General features: G+C 38.5%; 1 protein-coding gene across 1 annotated transcript in view; it reads right to left on the reverse strand.

Annotated features, from left to right (window-relative positions):
• NUBPL (nucleotide binding protein like) overlaps positions 1-20,554 on the reverse strand; it is an 87,742-nt gene extending 67,188 nt beyond the window's left edge. The window contains exons 1-4 of the mRNA XM_032112195.1: positions 20,414-20,554; positions 19,335-19,482; positions 13,551-13,585; positions 2,828-2,918 (exon numbers count right to left, since the gene is read on the reverse strand). Coding sequence (XP_031968086.1) covers positions 2,828-2,918; positions 13,551-13,585; positions 19,335-19,482; positions 20,414-20,554 — 415 coding nt within the window. The remainder of the gene's footprint in view (positions 1-2,827; positions 2,919-13,550; positions 13,586-19,334; positions 19,483-20,413) is intronic.
• Between the last annotated feature and the right edge of the window lie 5,101 nt (positions 20,555-25,655).

Consider the following 25,655-nt stretch of genomic DNA (forward strand, 5'->3'; position numbering starts at 1 on the left):
TATTTACTTGGACTTTCCGCACAGAACTAGAAAGAATGTATTTCAGTGATCAAAATGTTAGTGCTTACAAGACAACAGCAGCAGTTTCAGTTCAGGGAAATCTTCCAATTTTTTTCTATTACATTGAATTCCACATTTTTAACAATGCTTGAAACATATTAAGACAAAGCTTATAGTGAATTCTGTTCAGCTGTTTACCAGAAATATCTAGTCACTGAAACAAAACTGAGCTGCTCAATATCTGAGTGAATATAGTCTTAAGGTCTTGCATTCCTAGAAAGTTGATTTGTACAACTGTAAGAAATAGACTGGGCAACTTGCTTTTTAATTTGTGGCTCAAGACATGGATTTAAGTTTGGTATGGATTGACAAAATACATAGCAAAATGACCAAGAAGTTCTAAGTTATTTGATCAATTTTTTAAACAGTGAGGAAAAAAATGGAAAAACAAAACTCAACATCACACAAAAATGAAAAGAGGAGAGATAGGAACACCACAACATGGTCCCTTTTGTGTTCATATTGCACAATGTGATTCAAATACAAAATTCATAGCAAAAAAATCTGTTACAGGAAAACACAACCTGTATGACATACATCCTCAATGGAGTTCAAAGTACAAGTGAATGCAAGAAGACTTCCATTTGTATCAGAAAGTCAAATCCCACTGATGATACATTAAAAGGCTCAGTTATTTATCTATTTATTTATCACTCAGCAGCCTTTTGACTTCAAAAGATATAGCAAAAATCCAACAAATAAATCTAAGTAATCTCCCTCTCTTTCAGGAATTTATCTAAATGAAACCTGTACTTGTAAGCCAGGCATTTAAATGTAGGAAGTACTCAACTTGACAGCTGTCTGTACAAGTATGTGCAGCACATCAGTACATGGAAATACATTACTTTTTTTTATCCAGAGTACAGGACATAATCATAAGGAGACAGAATTTTAATTACATAAAAAATCCTAAGTTTGCCACATTAAGTTTTCAGAGGCTGACACTGCAAGCTTAATAGCAACCCTTTAAAAATACTGGCACTGTTCAATTCTGTATGCTTTATACCAGGTGACAACACATAGACCAACAACCATTACACCCATATACATGCACAAATCAAGACGTTACAAATGAACACTCTACAGCAACAGTAGAACACATACAGAGGGATGGAACACCTCTCCTATGATGAAACACTGAAAGCATCAGGGCTGTTCAGCCTAGAGAAAGGAAGGCTCCAGGGAGACCTTACTGAGGCCTTTTAGTACTTAGAGGGGACTTGTGAGAAAGATGGGGAAAAATTTTTTAGCAAGGCCTGTTGCGACAGGACAAGAGGTAATGGTTTTAAATTAGAAGAGGGTAGGTTCAGACTAACAATGAGGCTGGTGAAACACTCAAACAGGTTGCCAAGAGTGGTGGTAAACAAGAAACACTAAAAATCAGGTTGGACGGAGTTCTGAGCAACCTGATCCCATTGAAGATCTCCCTGCTCATTGCAGGGGGGTTGGACTAGATGACTTTCAAAGCTTCCTTTCAACCCAGACCTTTCTATGATAAAAAGAGAGAGATCACGGCATGAAAGGAAGGAGAGGGAATATTCAGCTTTCCTTTTACCCAGCAATTGCTGCCCTCAAACATTGCAGTTGATTACTTCACTGAAGCCCTTTCAAGTCCTGTTTGAAATGATCCCATCCTGACACCACATATGGCCAATCTGCACTTTCTTCAGTAGGATCCTAATATGTTTTAATGTGTCAACCAGGTGTTACAGTGTGGGACTAGTTTTGTATGTGGTTACAAGTTTTTAATTTTTTTACTTACATGCACTCTCTCACAGGACAATCAAAACAAAGTATTAAACAAACCATATCACCCCAGTGTCCCTACCACCCCAAAATACCACACTGCCTTACACGCAAACATCATATGAACAGGATATCAAGATAAAGTCATTCTTCACTTTTGTCCTTGTTTGGCCTAGGTGAAAGTTAAATTTCTGAAAGCTAAAGAGACTTGATATGACCTTTTTAATTTGGGTCACCTTATTTCTCTGAAGACTCTTCTACCTGAATTTATTGAAACATAGATTTAGAAGAAATATAAAGATTTTAGTTATAGGCTAGCTGTGTTGAAATTAGTTAGAATAGGAAGGAATTCAGGCCCAGCTAGAGTTAATTAAAATAGTTAAGAGAGCTGGACCTGAAATGGGTTTTAAGATGTTAGTAACTGATTACCAAATAACTGATTTATGTTTCCCCAGAATTCTTCCTAGCAGAAGGAAAATTAGGAGTTTTGTTTACTGTCTTTACTGGTTTACTGGTAGGGAAGTGACCATCGTGTTCCTAAACACGCAACTTCAAACACAAATGAGTCAAGTGGCTTGGCACATTGGGCTGAAGAGAGATCATACAGAACCATTTTAGTGACATTTCATACAAGCTGCTGTAATGATCCTTCTCTTACTGCTCTTTTTCTTTCGTGTCTCTTTCCCTAGATTAGTGGGTTTTGTTCTTTAATTGAAAGTCACCTATTGTAGGATACTACATAACAATTTTAAAACTACTGATAAATAACCTTCCCTTCCAGAATCTCTAGTAAAACTCCATGAGACTGCATGGACCAAGATTAACAAAAAATAGGGCTCTGAATATGCTCCTAGTTGTACAAGGTAGCGTTGAAAGTAACCTCAATATTATAAATAAATACATACATACGTACACAGTCTTCTGTTTGCATCCCTTCTGTGCCACACCAAGGAAGCATCCATGAGTGGACCATGCTCATCCCTGTACAAAAAAGACAGCAAGAAAAATCACTTCTACTTACTTGATGTTAATTCTGGGTTTCCTTTTAAATTCATCATCTTTGGAATTGAAGGTCCATATATGTCTGCATCAAGTAAACCAACTTCTTTTGTCTGTGTAAGGAACAAAAAAGTAATTGCCAAAATGTCTTCCTTTCTGTATTATTAGCTGAACAAAATTCAATATCATTTAAAGAAATAAAAATATGATCTTGATTTGAGACATTGTGACAACTGACAACATCTACAAGTTGTGCCAGTTGTCTTTGCAAGAGCTAGATTCTCCATGAAGAGAATCCTCACTTGCACAGTTTCTTACTTACAATGTAGACCATAGACTTTATATTAATAAGCATTATAAGCAACGTTCTCTCTACTCCATGTACTTTTATACAGAATTAACACCTTAACTTCTTTAACAAGGTATCAAATTTTATTGTTTAAAAAAAAAAAGTGAGGTTTGTAAGTATATGCAAATGAATGCAATTTAAATCATTCTAGTGATTACAAAGAATGTGAAAAACAAAAAAACATATTTTTATCTTCTATTTAAGTGGCCAGAGTACACTTTTGCAGACATCTTGAAGTTACTGAAATGCAAGTCTCTGAAGCTAATTAAGCAGGCATAACATTTTAATGAAATACCTTTACACAAAAGTATGCTAGAAATGGGTTTATTCAACTACATATGGTACATTAGGCAATAAACTTTAAATAAAAATAATTTCAACTATGTAGTCTAGACTTACAAGATTCCTTTCTATATTCTTTTTTTATAGGTATACATACATATTTTGTGGCAATTAAACTATTTTTCCTACAGATGGCAAGACACAGTACCAATTACCAAGTTCTGCAAATTAAGTAGTAAAGAGCAAGCCCTTTAAAGTGCTGAATGTCAAGTTTCTCTAATATAGAAAGCTAACTGTATTCAACATTTTGCAAAATTGCAAACGAGTATGTTTAAGAGCTTGTTTGAAAGGTTAAAGCAGCAAGAAGAGCTTTTCCAACAATGCCGAATCAGACTTCCACTGTCAGTGTTTCAAAATGTGTACTTCATTTTTCAGATGATGCTTTCTTAATTTGTTATCTTATATTGAGCCATTTTGCTATCACAGTTTTAATGGGAAAGATAGAAAGATAAGTAAAAAAAAGCATGACCTTATTTGGTCTACTATGTACTTTTAAAAGTAAGTTTTTACCGCAAAAATCAACCAAATTAGGGTTTAGTTATTTGATATAGTTTTTATTAGCAAAACAGAGCAAAGCATATATAACTATATGGGTTATTTAGATTTTTTTCTTTATAATGTCTTGTGAAAACTATTAGACAAAAGTTCAGGAGTTACTGTAACAAATTATTCTACTTCTTGCCTACTGTTGAAAGCTGCAATTTCAAAAACATTGAAAAGACTCATCTTTATGTTAAACTTTAAAGACATCGAAAACAGACTATTAGAGCTTCTTTGTTCTTGTACAAAATGCATATTTTAACAGATTAGAAAGATTCATGACTCAGTCCCTCCATCTGTGTCAGCAGCTAATCAAACCCATCAACACATCATCTACAGGCTGTTCCACCTAATTCCTTCTCAAATGAAAGTAAGTAATTGCTGAAAACCCTACACAGTGTTTTAAACTTGATTACATACTTCCCCTGAATTTTTTGAGGATTTTCCCCCTCATGCAAAGATTGTGACTATTGACTGACTACAATGATCTCACAACTCACTAGAGTTTCACTTTCAGCACAAAGGGACTAAAGATTTAGGACGACCTAAATTAATTAGAATGACTTTATGACCTCCTGGGCATAATCAGGTATTCACCACTACAAGCCACTTATTCCTAGGAGTCAGCAGCACTGTATCTACTATACCTGTATTATCTAACCTAAGTGTACAAAATTTCCTGAAATAAAGAATAAATAGATCCACATTGGAGAAAAACATCCTAGAGGACTTCGCAAATTCAGCTACTACTTTAAATTACCAAGCTAATACAATAAACCTGGCCATTTCTCTAAAAATTTTACACACTTGTTCGAAAGTAAGTAAAGTGCCTGTTTCTGAGATGCACTGTTCTTCTCATGGTTCAAGAAAATTTTTGTCATCAAACAGAAGAATAATTAACAGATTCTCAAGTTTCTACGACTCATGTAAACGAAAGCACAAGTGTTCCTGTAAGCATGGTGCTTTCTACAGGATTATAGGAGAAAGGTCTTTCAGAAAATCTTTAAATCACTGACAGAACCTCACTTAATAGCTTAAAGAAAAGGTTTCTTTCTTCACTAAGCAATTCAACATGTTAGGTGAGAAGAGTTCACACTGCCTAGAAGTAGAAGCTGATACAGAAAGCATTTGCTCAATAAGCTATGGTTTTGAGTTTTGTTTCTCCCAACTATCCCTGCTTTTGCAGTATGTAAACATCCCTAGAATGCAAATAACCCTTTATTCAAGGTTTAATTACCTCAGAAAAATATTATGGCAGCTACGAAGGGATTTTTTAAGACATGCACAGTACAGTCCAGATCATCTCTTCCAGCATTTACAATGTTTTAAATCCCCAAGAGAAGAAATAATATGCACACACCTGGATGCTAACACATGAAACTGTTAATCAGAATTACCAGATGCTTCTCATGCTGAGTGAAATATAATCCAGATACACAAGTTACAATAATTTAAAAAGTAAATTAAATTTTAATAAATTGGTTTTTCTCCCCATATAACCCACACCTCATATAAAACCGCACATCTTTCAAAGCATTACTGTATTAAAACAAATCCTGAAAACACACACACATAAAAAAACAATATCTAGGCAGAAGGAATCGATTACAGGGGATCAAAAGCAGGACCAAAAAGGCAACTTAGGAAAAAAAGGGGGGGGGGGGAAGCGCTAAGATTCCTCTTATGTCCTTTGACAACATTTTCATATGCATATACTTCTCATACCAATGCTGAATCTTTTTTTCTTAAGTAATACTAGTTACACAGAGAGAAATGCAATACTAAAAGCATACCCAAGCACGCAGAAGTCCCCCTGCTACTAAGTGTTTTTCAGAGCACAGCACACACCACTGCTACAGCCTCCCTCAGCACTCTGGCAGGAAAATGATTCAAAAAATACAATTCCACCATCTTCTTATGGCTGTTTTTTCTCCTTATAAGCATATTTCTCTCCTGTGCTATTAAACAAACAGCACTCCATCTCTCCAGATGGCATAGCAATAACCAAGTTCAAAATAGCTGTTCTCAAGTTAACATTTATCCTTTTACTTTCACCTGCCCTACTGTGAAAGAAAGTTCGAATCGACTTTCAAGTTTATGATGCTTGGAAAATACTTCCTAGAGACCTTATTTTTTGGTTGCCTTACTGCAAGTTCTGCAGCTTAAGCCCCAAGGATACAACTGACAATGTAAGCATTCCCATATGATTTAGTCATGTCACTAGAAGCTACTTTGAAAAAATATACAAACACATGCAGTATTATTGACCTCTTCATGCAGCATACAATCCTTATCAAAATTCCATGAGGCAGAGACCATGAAATCAGAAATAATCAGAAATTTTCAGCACATGAAAATACAAAAGTACTCTCATGTCAGCAAAAACTATACTTAAAAACTCACAAACGTTCACGTTTACCTTCTTATCAATGCTTTTAAGGCTCCCCTACCATAGGTAAACAGTCTCTACAGGCTCACTACTCTAGGATTTGCTATTTCTGCAGTACTGGTACTCTCATGGTCTCATCTGATCACTGGTGACCTCAAGAACACAAAAAATTTACAGAATAAAGAACTATATTACAGAATAAAGAACTATAACTCCTCTTCATCTTCTACTTTTACATCATTGACTAAGTAATTCTTTCTACTTCTTTTTTACACTATCAATAATCTTCTCAGCAAAATATTAATTTGCCCATTAGACCTCTCTAAAGATTTCTGACAAACATTTTTCATGAGGTACTATAAGTTACACTATCACTGCAGCTCTTAACCCATTAAAAATACAGTGAAGTTTTCATTCCAATTTAGAAACTTCTCTCACCTACAATAAGAATCAAAAACTATTTTTCACTGTCACCAGGTACAGATTCCATATTTACAAGAAAACCAAACGCTACATCAATAGATAAAGAAGATATTCTTGCACATATCCCTGAGAGATGAGAATTCTACAGCTTCATTTTGTGCAGTGTACAAATTACAGGCATAGATAACCTCACTTTTTAAAAAGATACTTCTCTTTATCTTCTCTGGCAAGATTCTCTGCATAATTAAATTTCAGTTTAGTCCTTGAACTTGGCCACTGCCTTGTAAGTAGTGGGGATTTGGAAGACAGCGGTATTCTAAATTAACGATTTTCAAGCTCTGAACTTAGTTGTACTTCCTTTGGGGGAAAAAATTAAAATTAAGTTGCTGAAGGCCAAAGTCCTTGCAGAGAGAGGTCATGTAAAAAAACCAATAAATTTTGCCTCCTTTTCCTTACGCAGCTTAGAAAGTATTCAACTGATATTATGTTTGCTCTCTTAGGCAGGCAAATGTTACTGTACATAATCCTTGTTCAGGTGGCATAAGTTCATGCTAATGACAAAATGATCCTTATCTTTCCTCCTCTTAGCTCTTTGAGCAGATCCTTAAGAAATGTTTTGTCCCTCCCTATACTTTCTTTACGTAGGTTCCCTTTTCTGTCTTTCAGGGAATATTAACTACAAAATCAACTACATTTTCCAAAAACAAATTTTTAACCAAATGCAACCAGTTCCACTCACATGTCACAAATGACCCCTCCACACAATTCTGTGTGCAATGGAAAATCTGGTGATATTCATTTCTTCCATGTTGCCAAATCCTTTAGTGAGGAACAGACCTGATTAAAGACCTCATACCAACAGAGAGAAAAAAGGGAGAAAAAAAAAATAATAAAGAGCTCACATAAAGCTTCTATAAATAGCTGTTAATCAACATAGCCTACGTTACTGCTAAACATCCAGAGACTCTTTGACAGCATTAATTTCATTTTTGCTCATATTTTCTGAGACTTTTTTCCATGTTTGGTAGGGCTTATGTATCCCCACTGGATGCTAGTAGATAGTATTTTACTTTGAAGTAAACTCTGCAGACCACCAGAATTCCCTGGTGTTTAGCCTGGGAGGGATGAAGGCACAGGTTAATGAGCTGTTATTGTTCTATACAGTGAAGAACTTCCTACACTAGAAGTGCTCCCAATATTCAGCAGCTGTAGTCCATTCCAAAGACAGAAATTCCAGCTTTGCTAAGTGAAGGTGCCAGTTATTTTAAAGCTGGTGCTCTTAATCCACCACCAGGACTCTCAATTTATCCTTTTAATGTCATTATAGACTTAGAGCTAATCCCAAACTGCAAGCAGCAACACATAGACAAAAGAGAACTTTAAAATCAGGATAGGCTATGGATTCCTCATTTGATATACTGACACAATGAATAGCCATCTTTTAATCCTTAATTTTCTAACTCTTTCAGCTGCACACTATTTAAGTGCCTAGCTCTAAACTGGATTAAAGCCAAAAATGTACCACTGCAGTTTCCTCACTCTATCCTAGAAATGCAAACTTCCTTTCAAAACTCCGTCTGCTACTGATTTAAAAGCCCTTTTCCTTATATGAAGTGTTTCCAATTTTCTGCCAGCCACAGGACTTTTCTGGCACTTCTTTTCCACAACAGCCTGCAGTAGCTCCTACTCAATGTTCTTAACAATCGCATACCAGTAATTCATCCTTGTTTGGCCTTTTTGCACACTATGTATCTCACTGAAAAAAAAAATTCCATACAGAACCATTTGAAAAATAAATTACCAAAACAGAATCCCCAACATTACCACATCTCTACAAAATGCCTCTCCACTTTCACAGCATGTCAAGTTATTATAAAAAAAGGGTCCACCTTTCACATCAGTCTCTCTGGTACCTGCACTGGGCTTTCAATGACTTGAAGACTAAGGATACAAACTTTTACTTCTAAACAAAACAAACAAAAAAGGAAATTTTCTTCAAATTAAGCATACAGTTATCTGATTTAAGTAAAATATCTTAGGAGGTCTATGTTAAAATGTATTTTTAATTTTGGTTATTTTTTATTTGAAAAACAACAAAAATTTTTAAGCTTTATTCTCTCTTTTTTTTTTCAATTGATCTAGAAGCTAAGCTATCATTGCAAATAAGCCAAATCAATTCCAACTGGCATCTCCAGCTTTATTGAAACTTTTCAGCATTAAGAAACAAACATGAAGACATTAGCTACAGTGATTAAAGTCTTCTGATTCTCTAAGCAACAGGGTTAAGGATGCCTAGAAATCAAATCCTCACAATTAGAAAAGCTGCATGGGAAAAGGACAAAACAAGTCAAAACTTGCCTTCATACTACAATTACTCACTAAAGGATCCCATTATTGTCTAAATTCTTCTAGATTTGTTTTCCCACATGGAATTCTTTCCTTACCAGCAACAAATGTATATACATTGTAGAGCCATCTATAAATGTAGCTGTCAGGTATTATCCTGTGGACAAACAGTTTAACTACACAAATAGTTTAATTACACAAACCAAATATTTTTTTAAAAAAAGGTGGAGTGTAAAAAAAGTAAGCTGGGTGTCTTCTGAGTAGTTTCAAAATGTGTGGGTTTTGATTAAATACACGGTTTGAAGAAATAAAAATTAATTTTATTATCACAGCAGTCAGTTCACACGAAGACTCGGCTCCTAACTACATCATTACTATGCTGTAACTTACTATATATGCACGAGAAGTCTCTTCCCCGCCTGTGTTTGCATCGGTCAGATATCCACGCGAGTTTTCTGGTTCAAGAAGAACAACTGCGGGATGTTGAGACAATTCGGCAGCCGGACACCGTGTGACCCCAACCTGCTTCCCCCGCCGAGCGCCCCTCCCAGCGCCACAGCACCCGCGCCCCGCGCGCCCCCTGCCGGCCGCCGCCCCCCGCGCGGGCACGGCCGGGCCGCAGCCGCACTCCCCGCGTTGCGCAGCAACCGGAGCGCTTGCTTGGGAAAACAGGGACCGCATAAAAATCACCCTCCATGCATTTCACGTTTTGGTCCTGGTCTCCATGACCCAGTAACCCCCTCGTGCAGGGCTAGGTTCGAATACTGAAAACTGCTGCCTTTCACCACGTGTCCCCACTGCTGCAGGCAGAAGCCACTTGCTTATGCTTACATGCTAACTTGGTCCATATGGTTTTACTTCTTGCTCCTCTGTCCTTCACAACACAAAAAAACATTTCATCCTATAGTGAAAATGTAAATCTTCCAGAACGAAAAGGCGAGCCAAAGGAAATCTGACTGGGGAGCTTGCCACATAGTGACAGCACAAGCATACAGCCTCCCAACTGGATTTGTGCCATCCTTAGTCATGCACAGCTGGTGTTTGCTCACTAAAATACTCTGTTCATAAACAAGCAATCCCTACCCTATTATTGCTGCCATCTATTAATTCAACTTGTTTCTACTATAATAAATTGTCTCTGGCCAGGCAGCTTTCATAAATAGTCATTCTAGTCTGAATATGAATCGTCCTGGCACAAAACCCAAAAATTCTTCCCAAGTGCTCCTAGGGGAGCACAACTGACTGCTGGTACATCAAAAGAATGAAAAGAATCAGCTGTCAAACTAAGCCAGCAATTAACAGTAGGACACAAGGGTAAAACTTTAAGTTATTTCTTAACACAAAAAGAACACTGTATAGATTTATAGGCCTTGGTACAGGCCCAAGAGCTTATATATTTCTTAACTAGTCCATCTACAACAGATAACCCAGGGTACCAAAAAAACTAATATTCTAGGAAGGCATAAGAGGCTGCCCTGCTTGCTTTCCCTGGCTCTGAATCAAAATAAAAGCAAACGGGGGGGGGGGGGGTGGGTGGGAACTCCCAAAAAAATGTACTGTGTCTTGGACACGGTATCTACGCATCTAAATGAAATCCTGTCTTGAATTATTTACTCTGTAACCATGAGGTAAAAATATGCCAATCAGACTGAGCACCAGCATGCAAGACTTTGAACTCCCAAATTCTAATCCGGCTCTGCCAACAACACTGTGATACCAAGACTCTGTCAATGCCCTAGTATTTCAGACCATCACTACGATAACTGAAAAAGCTTCCGTATTATTAAAAAAATTTTTTAAAATATGTATCAGTAGAAACAGTGGGGTTTTTGTTTTGTTTTTTAACTAGAGAAAGTAGATTTTTAAAAGATAGAAGGATCTTTTCTTTCATCAGGAGGACAAAAAATCCTTTATTCTTTGACTGTTAATCTTCTGACTTATGCTACACCAAATACCAATAAGATGTCACAGCTGTTACTGAAAGCAGCAAGAATCTACTCTAATCCAACCTCGTCTGAGAGAAGAGCATCTTTCACAGATCTCACTCACCAGAAAACAGGTGTTGTCAATAGTCTGTAACTTGTTTTATCTTAGAAAAAGAACACTTGAGTTACAAGCATAGAACTTGTAATACAGACTGATGAAAAAAGGACAGACTTTTATAGTCATGCTGACCTATATTCCTCCACAAGTCCTTTATTTCCTTCTTTAAGCAGTACATCAAGTTCAAGATCAGCTTCTATGAATCTGTATTTCATTTATAAGAGGCATAAGGACTGTTAATGAAGTTGCAGGGGCGTCCTGAAGCTCTGGTCTACTAACAACCATTACTGCTTCTTCTGAAAGAGATGAACTTAAAAGAGCAATGAAGGGCAAAAAATCATGGCAAGGTGAGGCACAATCAATAGTTACTAAATGTAAAATAAAGGCATCCCTTGCTGCATACCTGAGGACAAAGAAATTGACTATACAATACAGCAGGAGGCACCAATGGACTCTGAAAAACAACCTTCTTATTTACTTCATTCACCATTACAAAACTGAACATTGCAATGATCTCTAGAATTCACAGCACTGGACAGTACCTGCCTGGAATAAGGTCACAGAAATTCTCATTTCAAAACCTTGACTCACAAAATTAGTGAGCTGAAATAAATGTGAGTACACAAATGAAGAAACCAGCAACTTCAAGCCCAAAGGTTAAACATAAACATGATGCATGCCATCATTATCTTAAGGAAAACAAACCACAAAAGAAAAAATATATTAATGCATGAACAAACAAGAAAGTTGTTTATTTAATCCACCTAATTTCATACTTTCTAACTTGTAACCACATCAATGCACAATTTCACCATAGTAACAGCTTGCTAACTTGTGACGACCAGTTCACACAATTCACAGATATTTCATCAGTTTCTCTGCTCTTCATTGATTAACATCCACCAGATGCTGGCCTCCAACTTCACACACCAACACATAATTGTAACATCAAAATTCCTAACAAAGGACATAATCTCAAAACTTGTGTATGTCAGAATTACTAAGAAATGCATTATTTAAATATATTTTAAAACTGCATGCTTGAGAAGTATCAGACACCATCTTAAAAACACATAAGCTGGTACAGAAAAGTTATGTGCAATTGGTTGACATGGTTTCCATGGAGCTACTCAATGACCATCCCACAACACAGATCACATTGCAGACTGATACTTGTTTTGCAAAAGTATTAGAGCAAATGCCATGTTTTAAAGTTAATTAGAAGGAACCATTCAAGCAGTTTTGCTTTTCAAAATGACAGATTCTTCTCTGAGATTCAATTATTCCAACAGCCTATTTAAAACACAGAATTAAAAACTGTGAAATAACAAGATCAGATGCCATCACCAACAGTACATATTTCATATAACAGTTCTAAACACTCTTCCTATTAAGTGTGACTGAGTATATGGAAAATTGTTTTAAATTTTTTACAAAATTCCTACAGGAAGCTCGCAGATTGCATGCAGTCCTCGCTCCTTCTACCTGTCATGTTTTGTTCTACTTGTCTTTTACAACAAGAAAAAGATTCTACATTTGCCTAATTAAAGTACTTGAGGATACTTTGTATTTAATGTTTTATGAGTACAAAGCCTACATTATACACCCTGCCGCTGCAAAGGAGGCTTGCTTCTGAGTTTACCTTTGTGGCAATAAACGTGCACAATGGAACGACTCCCAGTCTACAGCAGCAGGTGGACACAGCAAACACCTGTGGTTTTTACTCTTGAATAGTTCCTACTCTCTACTTACAGTCCAGGTAACAGTTTGAATAATACCAAGATGGGAAATCACTCAAAAAAACTGTATTTCCAAGCTTTAGGGAAAATACATAGTTTTTGGGGTTTTTTCCTTAGCTGTTTATGAAGTATTTTTGCACATAATTTCTCTAGAAACAGTAAATCTGTGGAGCTATAAAAAAAAAAAATGTTTTGGATCCTATTCATCACTAACTCCTATTTTTTTCAAGTCAGTGTTCTGAGGTGATAGAATTTAGTTATTTATTAAGTGTCTCCAACCTGCAGAAGCAACCTCTATGACATTTACACATACTTGCAGAATTGCAGTTCAACTCAGTGACGCACCAGGAAAAGGACAGAGCCAAACCCAGAAGTAGGATGAGATCTACTAAGTTATTCATGGTACTGATAAAATATAAACAAGCTGACAGAAACTCAAAAGCCCATCAAAAACAAATTAAAAATTAAGTAAAAAAAATTGAATACATTAAATGTATGCAACTGTCCTCAGCAGTAACCATTTTATTTATGACATGCATTTCACATTAAGGCTGAGAATTAAATGTTCACCTACCGAATCATTTGCTGCAAGGGCGAGGGCTATATTTACTGCAAAAAAGAAGAAGAGGAAAAACAAAAATATTAAGTGCAGGAAAATTTAATTCCTAAATATTGAGAATGCTACCACTGCTAACAAGACAAAATATAAATACATCTTATTTAATAACTGCATCATCATCTCAGTTCTCAGCTTCTTGCATCTCTACATTTGCAGCTAAGTGGCAGCAGCACCCACATTTCAGTCTACGTTTCTCAACCAGCAAACAAACTCAAGCTAATCTGCAAACACTTGCAGACTCTCAGTTTCTAGAGGACACTGCAAAATAAAAATACAGTCTCAGTATTTAGCCAAAGAATAACATTAAGAAAAACTTCTGGAAGTACCCACTTTTGAAAGCGGATACCACACTATAAAACTAACCCTACCATCAGTAACCTTCACCACACTCTCTAGTGTTCCTAAAACTAGAAATTAGTTAAGTATTGACATAAACTGCTAAAACAAGTGACCAAAAAGATGATCACATCCCTTTTTTTGATTTCTTGTGATATATTGAACAGAGATGTTTTCCGGAAGAAGGTGCAATGCATGCTTTCCACTTATTTTTATGTCAGAAAACAAAGTCACATCTGCCTGAAAGCATCTGTAACTAAAAAAAAACCAGACAAAAAGAGATAAAGCAACTAAAAAGACCATTTGTTTAAAGCTTTTACATTTCCATCAATACTTAACTCTCATAAACAAATAGCATGTGCAAATGGTATCTTCATTGGCTCACCAGCTTCAATTACGTTGGGAGATCTCCTAGAAACTTCAGTATAAACAAACAGTAATGTTTATAATCCAAGAAGTTACATGTTTTAGAAAAAAAAGAAAAAAACAAGGGAAAAAATCCAACATTCACAACCCTTTCTTGGAAACAAAAAAATCTTTTGTTTCCTTTACATGTTGCTGTATGTCAGTCCACACACTCTTTCAAGAAAGGTAAGCTGCAGTCAGCCTTGTTCAGCTGGAAGAGTACAAAAGTTCTGAGAAGCTGGTGAGCCAGATTCCTGTCTTGAAGAACTTAACACCAAGAAAGCTAAGTTCCTTCAAACAAAACAGCAGGTTAGCAAGGACAACTGTACAGCTTTCTCAAAGAGGCATACAGTCTCTTTCCTCCTAAGCTAACAAAGAACACAGATTTTACCCTTCCATTTTTTGTTTATACAGATGCTCAATTAACTATTCCCCAATCAATCAGAGGAAAATTCATCCTCTGAAACCTGGAGACCAATCTACAAATGACAGATATGGAGAAAAAAACAAGCAAACCAATTACAAACAAAAAAGAAAACAAAATAAAATCAACTGCAGCTCACGTCTGAAGAAGGGAGACAAAGACTTTCTTAAAATCACTTTACACATCTATCTTCTTCTTAAACAGCTTTCATGTGTGAAACTTAAAGTATGACCCACAATGCTTCTTCAATAAGGGATATTTAACTACTGAAGGGAAAGAAAGGAGACAGTGGGAATAACATAGCATGTATACCTAAGGTTTTTACCTGGATATCTAGCTGAACACTTCATTTTGAATCCCAGCTGAATCTTGCATTCCCTTGTTTTTGTATTACTATCAGTTCCAAGAGGGCATAAACATGCAGAATAGGACCTAACCTGACCCTTCCTGAACATTCATACTGGCCCTAAGTACATTCCCATAACCAGGAGTGCAGGACATCACGGCAATATATGCCAGCAATTCTACACAACTTCACAGCAGGCTCCAAGAAAGTCACTAAGGTCTCTCCACCCATGCTAAACCTGCCAACCAGTATAAGGAATGATGCACAGGGAGATCGGAGTTTGTCTGATCCAACCTAAACTTCGAGTTGGTCTCATCTAAACTAAACCTCCCCTGATACAGCTTCAGTGGCATGAAGCTGAGTCAGGAGAGACTTAGGTAGGATATTAGGGAAAGGTTGTTCACTCAAGGGGTGGTTGGGCACTGGAACAGGCTCCCCAGGGAAGTGGTGTCACAGCACCAGCCTGACAGAGTTCAAGAAGCGTTTGGACAACACTCTCAGGCACAGGGCACGACTCTTGGGATGTCCCATGCAGGGCCAGGAGTTGGACTTGATGATCCTTGTGGACTTGATGATCCCTGTGGACTTGATGATCCTTGTGGGTCCCTTCGAACTCAGCTTATTCTGTGATTCTGTGCCTCTAGTCCTCTTGAAATCAGTACAAGTCTAAGAAGGTTTGTTATAGTTTGTCACTTCCAACTTTCTAACTTCCAAATCCAAACTGACCCTAGGAATAGCACAGTTGAACTCTCAGAACACTGAGCTAACAATACAAATAAAACTGCTTGGTCCAAAATCAGACAAGTACAGAGCCAGCTGAGTGTGTCTGTATCTGACATGGTTAATATACATAATCAATAAAATACCTATAGATAATTCAGATGAACTTTGCAAGATAACTTTCAATACCTGCATCTCAATGTAAGTGGCATTTAGAAATAGAGTTTATGAGAATATTTTAATATATAAAGAAGGCCCAAAATCAAAAATGTTTCAATAATAGTACATCCTACGCGTGGAATAAAAGTAGGCAAGAGGGAAAAAAAGTTAAATGAAGTTAATATGACTGAGATATAGTCAGCACATGGTGAAATGTATCAGCTTCCCTGAACAATAATGAAAAATCTCAGCCTGTTAGCCTTTGCTAAAAATGTCTGAAGGTCCATGTAGTCAGTTGCTGTATTTTCCTCAGACATCAGGATTAGCAAAATGTGAGCAAGAACACCAGCCTTTAATTTTATTCCACTTCCACAGCTAAAAACAGTAAGACTTCCAATAAATTGGAAATTTCCTCTCTTTCAAGACCACACTTGGACTTCTTTTCACACCAGGATCAATTTTCTTCAGTACTCTCATCTTTAGGGTAGTGCAAAAGGGGAACAGATGAGCAAGAATTTAAAAAAACAAACAAACAAACAAAAAAAAAACAAATAAACTTTGAACAGATGGGGTAAATATAGAAGAATGCTACAAAAAGACAGAAACTTGACAGGACAGGGACAAGAAACATGGCACACAAACCAACATATTAGACAAATAGAAACAACAACAAAAAACTATCAAAGTATTTAAATATGCATTGAAAAATATTTTTCCTGTAACATAATTTCTTCTAATCATTAACTACATTGATTTCAGAAGACCAAAAAGCACTGGAAACAACAGAGAATACAACATGAAAGCCATATGCAATAAACAGAATGAGTTATTCAACAGGGTAAGGAATGACCCTGACAAACTTGACCAGAATGCAGAAGCTCTTTTCCTGAAATGGAGATCCAGAGCAATTAAAACACAGCTGTACTGGAGAAAACAAAAAAAAAAGCCCTGACAGGCCTTCTGACATACACCCAAGACTGACGATATTTTCTGTGGTGCTTTAGGAATTACAAGTGCTTACTAGTCTCCTTTCTTTTCAATTCCTGCTCTCAAAATGCATCAGCAGAAATGTCACCAAACATGTTCCCCACAAACCTCAAGTAAGAAGAATATGATTTTAAGTACATAATTCAGTAAGGAAGCCAAGCAATACTTTTGTTTATACAAGTTATCTGAAATTCAATTGCTCATCTGAACCATGAAATTTATCCTCATTATAATATACAAGAATATAGATTTCCTTCTCAACATTATGAATGAAAACATTCATTTTAAAAGGCTGTCCAACATAGATACATTTAAATGGTTCATTTACATTTCCAATATCTTATTTAATGCTTGTTGAACACTGATTTTTTATTTTTAAATGCATAGGAATGAACTCATAGCCCTAAGTATTATTTATACATGTGTTATATTTTATGTAGAAATTGCACACAGATGCCAGTTACAAGAACTTAAATTCAGATATTTGTTTGCAGACATGAGGAGAATAATCTGAATTTACTTTTCAAATTATGTTCATTTTGTAAACTGTTGATTGATGAATCTGGTATTTTTGGTAACCTGCAACAACCAGTCTATGTATTATAATGATATACCTTTTGATGGTTAAGAAATGCATGTTTTAATTGTTTTGCATGTCTTTGTACAGGTATGTATATCCTATGTATAGGACAGGCAGCAAATAAATAGAAAAAAAATTCCTTTTTTTTAAGCACGGTTACTTTCAGTACAGATATGTTAGCCTGTACTAGAAATTATTAGACAATCAGTCTGTTTCAAGCACGGCTGAAATACAAACCACAAAATGATACATTAAGAGCTATATCCATGTGTTATTCACCACACATGGAGATGAACAGCAGATATCCTTCAACTAAAGAATGAACATCCTTCAACTCTTCTCCAGTCTAGACACTAAGGAAGAGATCTCTAAACAAAGTTCTAACACTTTACAGAGATCTTTTCAAAGTTTACTTTCAGTGTCATAGAATCATAGAATGTTTCGGGTTGGAAGGGACCCTAAGGATGACCCAGCTCCAAACCCCTGCCATGGACAGGGACACCTTCCACTAGACAAGGCTGCGCACAAACCCCATCCAACCAGGCCTTGAACACTTCTGGGGACGGGACAACCACCCCTTGTCTGGGCAACCTGTTCCAGTGGCTCACCACCCTCACAGTATAGAATTTCTTCCTAGTATCTAATCCACATCTCTCCACTTCTAATTTAGAACTATTCACACTTGACCTATCTGCCCACATAAAAAGTCACGCTCCTTCCTTTTTATAAGCCCCCTTTAAGTACTCAAAGGTGCTCTAAGAGTCTCCCTGAAGCCTTCTCTTCTCCAGGGTAAACAACCCCAACTCTCTCAGCCTGTCTTCACAGGAGAGGTGCTCCAGCCTCTGATCATCTTTGTGGTACTTGTTGGACCTGCTCTGACAGGTCCTTCTTATGATAGGAGATCCAGACCTGGACACAATGCAGCCATCCAGCCAATTCCTAATCCACCAAGTGGTCCATCCATCAACTCCCTGTCTCTCCAGTTCAGAGACAAGAATGTCATGCAGGACAGTGCCAAATGCATTGCAGAAGTCTAGGTTGATGACATGAGTCACTCTTCCCTCATCCACCACCACTGTACGAAGGCCATCACCTTTGTTGGCATGACAAGTATTCTTCCATTCTGTCACTTGTCTAAGTTCAAGTAAATTTCTGCAGTACTGTAACCCATGTACTATCCCATTCTCCCACCTAGGAACAGCACGGTTAGAGAAAAATTAATTCAAAACCTAATGGTGAATTTGAGAGAAGAATTCAAGGTGCTTCACAAGGCTCTGATCAATTTGTGTGGTTTGTAAGTAGTTTCACTTTTTCTTTATGAAACACCTATACAAGTAGTTGAGAAAATTGAACAGAGTCCTGATCGTGAAACTTTCTAAATATTAGTATCCTCTACAGAGCACACAACTATGCTGACATAGCAAAGAAAGGAACTGTATAGGCACACCTAAGCAGCCAGGGAACAAGGAACAGTGTTAGTGCACTAGCATATGATCCCCTTGACCTCAAGCCTACATCACTTCTTAAGATGTCCTGATGTCTCAGGACAGCACTGCACTATTACAAAGATATTATTTCAAAGCTGTCTGCTTAATTCCCACCTAAGTTAAAGTCATGACTTCTGTACCCAAGTAGATTCTCAATGGCTGCAATGGGACTTGACAGAGGTGAAGGGCAGTGTTATGGAACCCAATTACAAGGTGACACAAGCACCTAAATATTCCATACAAAGTACTAGAAAATGCGCAAAGGAAATTATTTTTTTTAAAAAAGAAACCTTACCTGCTGTTGTTGATTTTCCAACTCCCCCTTTGCCAGAAGCCACAACCACCACCTGCTTAACTCCTTCTATGGGCTTCTGCTTTGGCAGCCCTCGTGACAGGATCCGAGCACGTTTGTCCCTCAGAGCCTCATCCCCAGAGCCTGAGGACTAACAAAACCAAAAAGCAAGTCAATGCACATGCACCAACCTGCAGTTTTCACAGAAAAAGCTGACAAGAAGGAACCTACCTGCACACTGAGAAATTCCCCCTACTTGTTTAAAAAAACCATTCTGCACAGGGGCTCTCCCAAAGGGAGTCTGCTTCACAGGCAGACAGGGACTACGCCTACTTAAAAATAACGCGATTCACATGGTTTTTTGACAAACACTTAAATATGATTGATCTTAACAGTTAAAGAAAAAAAGGAAAAAAAATTGTGTTGAAATAAACCAAAACACTGCTCTAAAAGTCCGAAGCTTTAAGAAACAGGCTAGACTTGGCGGTCCTTTTGGTACAGCTGTTTCAGGCACAACAAATACAGCAACAGCGAAGGGCAGAACCCGAGGTTCTGAGGGCAGGCAGTGCCGGCAGGCAGCTGTCCGAGGGCTCTCGCTGCCCTGAGCCGTGCCACAAGCACCGCACACATGCGGGTGCGATGGAGCGCGCCGCGCTCCGCTGCTCCTGCGGCAGAAAAGCCACACGAGGGGCCCCCACGGCTGGACGGACGGAGCAGCCGAGCCAAGCATCCCCGCAGGCAGCTCCCACCTGCTCCCGCCTGGCACAACTGTACCGCCACGGGCACTGAGCGCCGCGCGCTGTTTCCACGCACTTCACGCGGGTCCGGATGAAAAGACGGCAGAGCCCATCCATCTTCCTCGCCGGCCCGGCGCTGCCCCAGACCGGCCCCCGCCGCCAACGCCTGCAGCGACCGCATCCCCTCCCGCAGGGACGCTGCTGCTGAAGCGGCTGCCGCAGGACAGAGCCCCTCGGGGCACCCGTGCAGGGACAGACCGTCCCGCCTGCCGCCCCCGCAAGCACAGGCACAGCCCAGCCCGCCCCGGCGGCCGCGGCGCACGGCGGAGCTCCCGGCTCACTCACCGCGGAGCCGGCGGACGGAGCGGCGCAAGCGGCGGGCGCGCAGCCCGGGCCAGGCCGCCGCGCCGCCAGAGGCCTCCTGCCGCCGGCGCCGGGCACGAGGCGGGCGGCGCGCAGCGCCCAGCGCCAGGCGGGACCTCCCATGCCCGCGGCCGCCCCGGGCGCGCTGAGATGGCGCCGTGCGGCCGCGCCTCGGCCCGCCCCCCGCGCTGCGCCGCGCCGCACTCCGCCCGCTGCCCTGCCGGCGGGGCTGGCGCTGGGTCGGGCCGGCAGCCCGGGGGACAGCGCGCTGCTTGCCGGAGCTGAGGGTGTGGCGCTGAGCGGTGCCGCGGCTCCGGAGCTGCGGGAAACGACCTGCGCCCTCCCGCCGAGAGCGTCGAGCGGTGGCAGCGGGCAGCAGCAGCACGGAAAGCAGATCCTTGCCATTTGTAAGGATACCGGGGCCAAGGGATCGCCACCGGGTCACCACACGCATTGCAAACCGCTTCGGGCTCATTCCTCGTAGTGCTGTAATTGTCCCCGCAGAGGCTCGTTCCGGCGCTCTCTGCAGTGCTCCTTCGGCTCGTCGGTGCCTTCTGAATTCTCACCTTGGCCCGCAAAATGGTTGGGCAAGAGCTTGGTCTTGGTTGGTGTGCTCTACAAATACAATAAATATATCCCATTTCCTCCTTTAGATCATTAGGTAAAAGAACAAAGAGACCTGTAGCCGAGACACATGGCACCTATTTGGTGGTTTTTTTGCTTATTTTGATTTGGATTTTTTGGTTGGCTGGGGTTTTTTTATAATACTAAAGCACAGAATCACAGAATTAGTCAAGTTGGAAGGCCCCCACTGTGGATTATCTGGTCCGGTCTCCCTGCTCAAGCAGGGTCATCCTAGAGCACATGGCACAAGATTGCACCCAGATGGTTCTTAAATATTTCCAGTGAGGGCGGTCTCTTGGCAATCTGTTCCAGTGCTCGGTCACGTGCACAATAAAGTTGTTTTTCCTCATATTCAGGTGGAACTTCCTGTGCATCAGTTTCTACCCATTGCCTCTTGTCCTATTGTTTGGCACTGATCATTGGTCTGGTGATAGTTTTGATTATCCATCCAGTTTACCCTCACTCAGTAAAAGTTCACAAAAACCCTTTTCTGTTCCTTATATCATGTGGGATTCGCTTAAAGCTTTAAGACACACATCATCTACTGCTTCTCTCCCACCTACAAGCCTTGTAACCACGTTGTAGAAGGAAATTAGTTTGGTTTGATATGATTTGCTCTTACAATTCCATGAATAGTCCCTATTCAGCTAAGTGGTATTATAGAAATAATTCAGAACTTAGCACTTTCAGGCCATTAGTTTGCAAATATAAAATACTGTGTAGACAGTGTCTTTTGTTGGTATCTGTTGTAATATGTAATGGATCAGAGGATTTTACATCAGTTTAAAGTCTTATTATGATAAACATTTCCTCTCTTCCACAGCAGAATTTTCATCATTTCAAATGTTGCTTTTTAAATTGTATTAAAGTCTCTAATCAAGCATTTTACTAAACCCCACCATTTCCAAAGGCATATTCCAGTGCTCAGCTACAACACATAAATTACAATGCTAATTTTTTTTTCCCTATCCTTGAAGTGATTCTCATTCAACCTACATTTTTGATGTACCCACATGAGCGTATTTTGCATAACTAACACAGACACCTGAAGAGGTCAAATCATTTCCCAATAATTTGCCATACTGTCAAACCAAACCGGAAAAGAATACGGAAAACTAACAAGCCACTTTGTTTTGAAACTGTTACATAGATGTGCCTCCAGGGCTTTTTTTCACTGCCTCTGGAAACTATGTTACTTTTTGCATTGCAGGAAATTTGCATAATTGTTTTTCTACCTTGAGCAGTTGGAGGCAGTGTTAAAGTGCAAAGTACTGTGCATGTCACGTCAACGGAATCGGTACTGCGGGATCACGGGTAGGCTCACACTTGAGATATGCTTCCCTTCAAAGTCTTTCCAAAGAAAGGAGCATGGCGAAAATGTATGATACACTTTTTCATTTTGAGAATAGCTCCAACACTGATGAGAATAATACTCAAATATTTGTGTGAGGTTTTGTAAAGCTGATCTAGCACAAACTAAAATGGAGCTAACAATCCTCAATAGTTTTAATTTTAATAATTTCTTTTAGCACTGGTTTGTTAACTACCCTGTTAGTAGGGTAGCTAACATGGCAGTAGGTTGTATTGAACATGAGTATGAAAAGTAGTATTTGGCCATTAGAAAGGGAATCAATTTGCTCGCCAATATAGCAGACTTTTCCAAAATGCCTTGATTTTAGTGGAATACACTGCAGTTTGACTGAGTAGTGTTTCTATCTCTACTAATTGTGAAGACAGTTTTATGGATTGTACACTTCTCACAATAGCTCTTGGCTTCCTATTTAAATTTTAACACTTGAGAATATTGTTCTATGTTGTTTGCCTGATGTATTATTGCAGTCCACATACAGTGGTAAAATATGAGTCTAGGAAAATGCAACCAAAAATTAACAAAATTTTTACTGCCAGACGTGAGTCTTGATGGAAACTACAGGAAATCTCAGCATCTTTCAGAAAATTCCACTTTGGACTTTTCAAAAGTTTAACAAAATGAAAGGCACAATATTTAATTTTAATGCAAATTGATAACGTATTCTCTAAGTAAATGTAGGAAAATGTTTCATAGACTCTAAATTACTATTCAGCCTGAACAATAACAGGATAAAAATAGAACTGATTTTTGTCTGAAATTAGATTGTCTTATGTTTAAATACATTCTTTCTCTACCCAAAATCAATTAAGGGTATCCAGGTATAGCTAGGAAAGATTTCTTGCCAAAATAACTCCACAATTTAAAAATAAAATAACATTTGAAAAATGATTTGGTAGATAATTAGGTTGGTTTGTGTGCAGTAGGATGTAAGTAGCTAAAAAAAGAAAAAAAAAAAAGAAAAAAAGAAAAAGAGTATCCATTCTCGTTTCTGGGTGTCTGCACAGTACCACATTAATAATACAGTAACTGCAAACTCTTTCTCATATAAGCCATTTATTTCAGTCACAATTTGAACTAGAAATTATATTAAAGAATGGCAAAAGAAAGATTCTTCACAACCAAGGAGTCATTTTAGCTTCATGACCAGGCCTGCAATCTTTGGCCACAGAGGTATATACCACTGCATACTAGGATGAGCATGTGTGGCATAGGACTCTCAGATTCTGGGGTTTTTCCCCCGGCTGGTTGGCCAGCCCACACCTGTAAGATAAATAAGGTTAAAAATGATGCTTTTTATCTTTTTTTGTCACGTGGTGATAATTACTTGGTCTTGGGCTCTGCCCTGGCTAATGAGCCTCGAGCTCTTAGCATTACCTCTTGGCTCAGCCCTTGCACTGTGTCTCAGGACAGCTGCCACTTCTTCCCTTTGGCAGCTCTGAGACCATGCTAGAGCTGCTCTCGTGCTCTTGCCAAAACAGCATTCTTCTGTGGGGCTGACAAACTATATCAGGCTGCAAAATAATCCAAGACAAAATGCCTACCAGTGTGAGTTCTTTGTTTTATCTTTGCTATGCTCCTCGTGGAAGTTAAAGCAACTTCCAGGTTGCTTTATTTAATGCTGAGTCACAGATCTGCTCTTACACAGACCAGCATCAGCTTGGCAGAGCTTGTACTCAGGGGCACAGTGGCATACCTGGGGGTAACTGCAGGCATATATGAGGGAAATCCTTCTGTGTTCGATATTACCTCTCTGTCATTCACTGGAATTTCTCTTCCAAAGTCTTTTTCCTGCTAGGCTTAGACATCAAGGTCAACATCACTGATATGGAGGCAGTTATGCCCACTTGTTGCAAAGTAAATTTGGCTCAAGGGATTTTAACAGATTCTGATTTCAAATATCCATTCAAAACAAGGCTGGTTTACATGAGTTTTCATATAGAATATTACCTTGTTTAAGGAGAAATTTCTGTTTATTATATATGGCAGTACTTGAAAATGCAACACGTTTAACAAGCACAAAGAAAACACACAAGAAACAGTAACAATTTATTAATTTTTCTTTATCATGTGTATTAGTATTTCCAATAAATATAAGCCCACATAAGTAGCTTCATCCAGTGTGAAAGCTTTGCCAAACCTTAAACTGAAAAATAAATTGTTTGCTTTCATTCAGTTTCACTAAATGAGGAAGAAGGTCTCGAAGAATTGAGAGCGATTTAGTTTGTATATTGCTTTCCTGTGGAATTTTAAACAGTGCAGTCCTTCACAGTCAAGAAGAGATGAAAACCTTATTTAGATTGTCACTAGACTCTTCTGAAGTCAGTCATCAAGTTCTTCAGGTTAATACTGCTTTCTATAGTAACAGCAACATCACAGTGAAAATGCAGCTTATATTACAGCAATTTTTCCAACCTTAAGGAAGTGGTGCAGAAAATTAAAGGATTTATTTTGTTGAATATGATCTTCTGTAACAAAGCCACATAATTTTTCTTAGGTACTTTACATATATAGGTATTCCTTGCATGAATGGAATTAACACAAATTAACAGTATTTCCATACCTGAAGATAAAAACAAAGGTTTTGAAACTATTCCTAATCTCTGCCATATATTTTACAAACGTTGAAGGAAGACTGGTATTTTCTTTCTTTTCTTCTTTCCTATCTTTTTTTTTTTCAGTAATGGAAATAAATTGCAATTTTAAGAGTCTTAGGGGCAAAAAGAGTCCTGTTGCTTTAGACATTGTACAAATATGGAATAAAAAAGATGCTGACTGTCCTAAAAGCTTCAGTAAACAATTTGACACTATGGATCTGAGTCACAATGACATTCATAGTTTCAGTTTCTGAAATTATTTTAATTCTGCTCTTCATTCATTTTTCTCAGTAACAAGCTTGTTTTACAGGAAGCATTTTTGTTAACATCAGAACACTGAGCCTAAACAAGTTTTATGTAGCAAATTAATCTTACTTGATCAACGATGCTGATTGAAACATTACACCAATTTTTACTGGGTTTTGTGTTTCGTATTATTTTTAAAATCTGGTTAATGTTCTAAACCAGTTCAGTTTTGCTCCGTAGCGATTCAATACTTGTCTCATAAATCCCTGCAGTAGCAGTGCAAGGTTTTTCAGAAGGCACCAATAAACTTTGGGTGTGTATGGACCACTTACACAATTGTGACAACATTACACAATTATAGCAACCTGCTCCAGAGGTTGGTGTGCAA

Source organism: Corvus moneduloides, chromosome 6 (genome assembly GCF_009650955.1).
Source record: "Corvus moneduloides isolate bCorMon1 chromosome 6, bCorMon1.pri, whole genome shotgun sequence".
NCBI lineage: Eukaryota > Metazoa > Chordata > Aves > Passeriformes > Corvidae > Corvus > Corvus moneduloides.